At 33.8% G+C, this 5,941-nt stretch overlaps 1 protein-coding gene across 1 annotated transcript; it reads right to left on the reverse strand.

Moving 5' to 3' along the window:
* Nucleotides 1–284: 284 nt before the first annotated feature.
* Nucleotides 285–776, reverse strand: LOC127557048 (high mobility group protein B1-like). Its single transcript, XM_051990529.1, has one exon. The coding sequence runs from the start codon at nucleotides 774–776 to the stop codon at nucleotides 285–287; it is 492 nt and encodes a 163-aa protein (XP_051846489.1).
* Nucleotides 777–5,941: the final 5,165 nt, after the last annotated feature.

Below are 5,941 nucleotides of genomic sequence, written 5' to 3' on the forward strand. Positions count from 1 at the left end.
TTATTTCCTCTGCCAGCTCATTTTATAATGAGACAAACAGGATTAAGTGACTTGCCCAGGATCACTCAACAACAAGAAGAAGAAGAATTCCAACATTTGAACTCCAACAGTTAATCACCATGCTAAACTAGATAACCATTGTCTTATTAATTCCACTGACTTAACACCTTGTTTCAAGTGTGCTGCTCCAGAGTTCTGGCTCTCTACACTTGCCTCCAATTTATTTCATTCCAAATTCACAAGCACCTGTCAGTAAAGGCTGATTTGCAATTCCTTCAAATGTGTTATGATTCACAGATTCCCACATCAGGTTTTCCTTTAGCCCGGTATGCAGCAATATCCTTTTCATATTTTTCCTTCAATTTAGCTGCTTTCTTTTCATAAGGTTTCTTGTCATCTGCAGCAGTATTATTCCACATTTCTCCCAATTTTTTTGCCACATCTCCAATAGAAAGACCAGGATGCTCCCCTATGATTTTTGGACGATACTCAGAACAGAATAAGAAAAATGCCGAAGGAGGCCTCTTCTGTGCATTGGGATCCTTAAACTTCTTTTTTGTTTCTCCCTTAGGTGGTATGTAGGTTTTCATTTCTCTCTCATAACGAACCTTATCAGCTTTTGCCATGTCCTCAAATTTTCCTTTCTCTTTAGCAGACATTGTCTTCCACCTTTCTGAGCATTTTTTAGAAAATTCTGAGAAGTTCACAGAAGCATCTGGGTGCTTCTTCTTGTGTTCCTCCCGGCAGGTTTGCACAAAGAAGGCATATGAAGACATTAGTCTGAGGACTAATTTGATCTCACCCTCTCCAGGTTGAGCATTCTCCACTGTACCACCTATTTACCCCAGATTTATATTTTGCCTAAAATCTACAAATTTGACTTTTTTTTTTACTACCTTTCTAAATAAGGTTATTTGTATTCTTGTCTTGTTCAATGAGTTTCCAATTTCATTTGGTTTAATTTTGTAATGGCAACAATTCATGTGAGAATTTTTGGTGCCCTTTGGAATAAGGAAGCAGAGGAAATTCACCTGAATCTCTAAGGAGAAAGCCTAATAGATGAGGATTTTTAGTGAATTTTATGTCCTTTGTAAAAAAAAAAAAAAATCCATAAAGGTCTCATTTGGATGGCTTTAAGCACTGAGGGGATTATGGAAGAATTTATACTCTAAGTATTGTTTTGTTTTGTTTTAATTTCATTCCAGGTCTCAAAACTCTGTGAAGAGGGCTCCATGAGCCTTGGAAAACTCATTGTGGACCAAATTTCAGTCCAAGATGGGAAGCTAATTTGTTCTTGGACTTTCTTTTGCTTGTAGGTTGTGAAAGGTCTAAAGTACTTCATCTGTTACAAGTAACAAAGCACAAATGTTTTAATTTTAATAATTTGACACTGCACACAAAAACTTGTAGGTCATTCTATATATTAAGGAGAAAGAGACAGAGAGAGAAAGAGAGAGAGGAGAGGGAGATGGAGAGAGGGGGTAAGGGGAATTGGATGAGAGGGAGAGAGGAAGGGAAGGGGAGGGAGAGAGGAAGGGAGAGGGAGAAAGAGGCTGAAAACAGGGCAGGGGGAAGGAGAGGCAGAGGGTGAAAGGAGAGGCAGAGGGTGAAAGGAAAGGCGACAGAAGGAAGGGGAAAAGGGAAGGAAAGAAGGAAGGAGAAAGGAAGGAGAAGGAAGTATGGGGAGAGAAAAAGAGAAAAGGGGAAGGGAGAGGGAATAGTATAGGGAAGGGAGGGAGAACCTATAATTTTATATCATTAGTGTAATGGAATCCCAGATGAAGTGACTCCCTTTACAAGACAGTCGGTTGTCATTCTTTCTATAATGTCTTCTTCTGGAATAGGTTGCTGATATATTTCACATAGATGATTATATCTTAAGTGATTTGACATGTGCCCTACTGCCCTACCCCCTTTTGAAATGTTAACCATGGCAAGGAATTGGAAATTGGGTCAATGTTCATCAATTAGAAAATAGCTTGATAAATTACAGTTAGTACTTAATCCTGTTTGCTTCAGTTTCCTCATCTATAAAATGAGCTGAAAGAGGAAGTAGCAAATTATTCTAGTATCTTTTTTCCAAGAAACCCTAAATAAGGTCATTAAAAAGACAAGCCAGAAATGACAGAATAATAATTCTTAACTTGAGAAGTTGCAGGGCATTTTGCTCTCTCAAATAAAGTTAAATGCTAACTCTAATACAAATCTGATATGAACATTTGTACAAGGCAATAATATTCTGGTGACAAAACTTCAGGTTTCTCTTTGTAAACTTAATAACAAAAATCTGATGGGACCCTTATGCATGAGATATTAATACTTAAATAGATTAGCAACACACAAATGAAGTGTGAAAATTATATCAGTTGAACTGATTTGTAAAGGAATATATATTGCAAAAGAAAAAAAATGAGTTAAGAGAGGGGGGAAGGAATAAATATATTGATAGAATTTTCTAAATGCTAAGCACTATTCTATGTGTTAGGCCCTGGATAGCAGGCCATATCCCACCCTTCCCATGTTAGGCCCTAGATAGCCAGTCATATACACCCTTCTCCCCTTTTTCATTTGTAGAATTAGACTTTGGAAAACTGAGTTTAAAAAGAAAACTTTAAACCTTGAGGCTCTGACTCCCCTTCATATACCACTGTGACACCATGAAGAATAGAAAAGAAAAGGAGTATTCAAGTGCTTGACTCTTTGACTTCATCACTATCCGAAAACTATCTTGGGAATAGAATTATTGTCAAGGACAAAGACACAAAGTTATGTTATTTACCCTTCCTCCTTTGTCTGACAGGACCTGAGTCAAGCCCCATGTTGTTCATGCCAAGTTAACTCCTCTCTGAAGTAATAATAACAACAGCTGCAAAAGCTAATTGTATTCTTGGCTTCTGTATTCTGCTTGCAAACTCCATACACACCTCAATTTCTCTGGTCTGAATGCTTTGGAAACATATTCCCATTTCACTCAGCTAGATTAAACTCCACATTAAAAATTAAATGTCCATATGACTCAATTTCTCTGATATTACATATGTACTTTATAAATATTATATCATTTCATCTGAAGAACAACCCTGTAAGGTGGGTACTGATATTATGTCCATTTCATAATTGGGGAAACAAATAAATAGAAGTTAATAGAGGTCACATATCCAAGTTTACAAAGCTGTTAAGTGTCTAAGGCTGGATTTTCAATTTAAATCTTTCTGACTGTAGACTTAGTGTTCTATCCATGGTACTACATAGCATACTCTCAATTACACACTTTGTATCTACTTCATTTAAGTTGTCAATATCGTTGGCAAGGAAATAATTTCTAGCAATTTACTTCATTTCTTTTTCATTCATCAAATCCCAGAAGTTCCAAGTCAAGGAGATGTTGCAGCAAATGTGGTAGGGTTTAATTAGTATCCCAATAAAGGATATATCTCTTAAAATGACAGTCTTGGCCTGTAACATCTGAATGTAAGTCTATTATATTTCCCATAGGGTTCTCGAGCACTCTTTTTAAATAGGCTTTTTTTTTAACTATCTTTTTAGTTTTCAAATATATGGAAAGATAGTTTTCAACATATACCCTTACAAATGGTTTTGATTACCACTGCTTTATAATATAATTTTAGGTCTGGAAAGTAGCTAAACTACTTTCATTTGCATTTTTTTCATAAATTCCTTTGACATTCCTGACTTTTTGTTGTTCCAAGTGAACTTTCTTATTATGTTTTCTAGTTCTATAAAATAATTTCTTGGCCATTTGATTGGTATGGCAGAATAAGCAGATTAATTTTTGTAGAATTGTCATTTTTATTATATTAGTTTGGCCTACACATGAACACTTGATATTCTTCCAGTTGTTTAGATCTGGCTTTGGGCTTTGTGATCATATAATCTTGACTTTGTCTTGGCAGGTGATTCCTAGATAATTTATATTATTTTACAGTTATTTTATTTTATTATTAATTCACTATTTTAATTGGACATTTGTAAGACTCACTTTTATATTATTAAAATAGTTTATAATAGAAAATATAATTTTTTAAAAAAAGACATTTTTCTGGATTTATCATTGTACAGTGTAAGTAAAATAATATGATTCCATATATGAAGGATTTTCCAAGTATTGATGTAGAATACTTATTGACTCCCTTCATCAAAATACTTTACACACATAGATAGATAGATAGATAGATAGATAGATAGATATTTTCCCAATTAACTAATAAAGCACACACACCTCTTGGGTTTGTCTGTGTTTCTTTTCACAGACTAAATCAATCTTTAAGAGGAAGGGGAATTGCCTCTATTCATTTCCAAAAAACAACCAAATGGAATAGCTACAAAATACCCTGCTCATGTGATATGCAATCAATGTTTATTGGCAAGATATTTCTCAGTTTTTATGCTAGAAGCTTACCACAGAAGTCTTGAAAGAAAGTATACATTTTTCACAGAATGTAAAGCTTTTGCCACCTTTCCTCTCTAGGGAAACTGGCTTATAACTAGTCAAATATCTACTTTATATTTGTTGTGTCATCTTACTTATGAAAATTCCATACATTAAGGGATTTTCCTGGGGTGGTCTTTTAACGTAGGTTTACTATATGTCCATTTGATTAGCATATTTTATAAGATTCAATAAATTGTAGGTATAAACTGAGGTTAATACCTGAAAACTTATTTGGACACAACGTGTCAGATCTGAAAGTAAAATTTTTGTCAAAATTAATAATTAACAATCATTTTGTTAATTGAATAAACAAAAATTGACATTGAATAAAAGTATTTCTTCTTCCCATACCATTATTGAATTATTCCCAGTATCTTGTCAACATTAGGGCTGAAGAAAATAATAATCAAATTAACGATGGCACATGAAGCACTATCCTACAGAAACGGTACTGGCCATATTTATTATTCCTTAATGGCAAGGAAGTATCATTTGATTATTATAAAGATCATGCCAGATTTTCATCAAAAGGAAATGTACTCTAATGACATTTTACTGAGAGCACCATTACTGTATTCTAGAGGCCTAATACTTCAGTGTTATTACATACATAGAACTGTTTTAATTTTTTTTTTTATCTAGACAGTAAGATCACTAATCCACATTAAATTGGTCAATAGCTTATCAGTTTTGAATAGGGTTAAACCAAGTTTCTCAAATGAGGAAATTACAAATAGGTGTTAGATTCCCAAGGCTCATAATTAACAACCATCTTATCCAGTCCTTTCATTTTAAAGACAATCTGACACACAGAGACAAGAGTTGACTTGCAAGGCCATTTTACTAATACCACACCAATGAAAATGCTTATAATGACATCTGGATGATTTCACTGATTATCTGGAATTCATTCATTGCTATAATTTGAGCATGTTTTCACTGGAAGATGATGCTATTTATTCCTTTCAAGCTAAAATAATTTTTAATTTAAAACTCCTGGATGTTCTTGGAGCCAGAGGACAGGGGTCTGATTCTAGCTATGTCACCTTTTGCTCCTCAGTTTTTTCAATAATAAAATGAGGTAATTCTACAGTTATTTTAAATGGAATTTACCTGCTGGACTTTATTTGTAACATATAGAATTGCTGAAGATTTACATGGATTTATTTTGTATTCTGAAATTTTGTTAAAGTTTTGAATTGTTTCTAGTAGTTTTGTAGATGATTCTCTAGTATTCTCTAAGTATTCCATCATATCATCTGCAAAAATAATATTTTTTCCTCATTGCCAATTCTAATTTCTTTAATTTCTTTTTCTTACCTTATTGCTAAAGCTCACATTTCTAAAATAGTATTGAATAGTAATGGTGAAAGTGGGCAATCTTGTTTCAACCGTGATCTTATTGGGAATAATTCTAGCTTATTCCCCTTACATATGATGCTTGATGGTGGTTTTAAATAGATGCTACTTGCTGTAATTTCTTTGCTA

This window comes from Antechinus flavipes, chromosome 3 (genome assembly GCF_016432865.1).
Source record: "Antechinus flavipes isolate AdamAnt ecotype Samford, QLD, Australia chromosome 3, AdamAnt_v2, whole genome shotgun sequence".
Lineage (NCBI taxonomy): Eukaryota > Metazoa > Chordata > Mammalia > Dasyuromorphia > Dasyuridae > Antechinus > Antechinus flavipes.

Coding starts and splice junctions, on each gene's coding strand:
- LOC127557048 (XM_051990529.1), bottom strand. CDS start 776: ATGTCTTCATATGCCTTCTTTGTGCAAACCTGCCGGGAGGAACACAAG.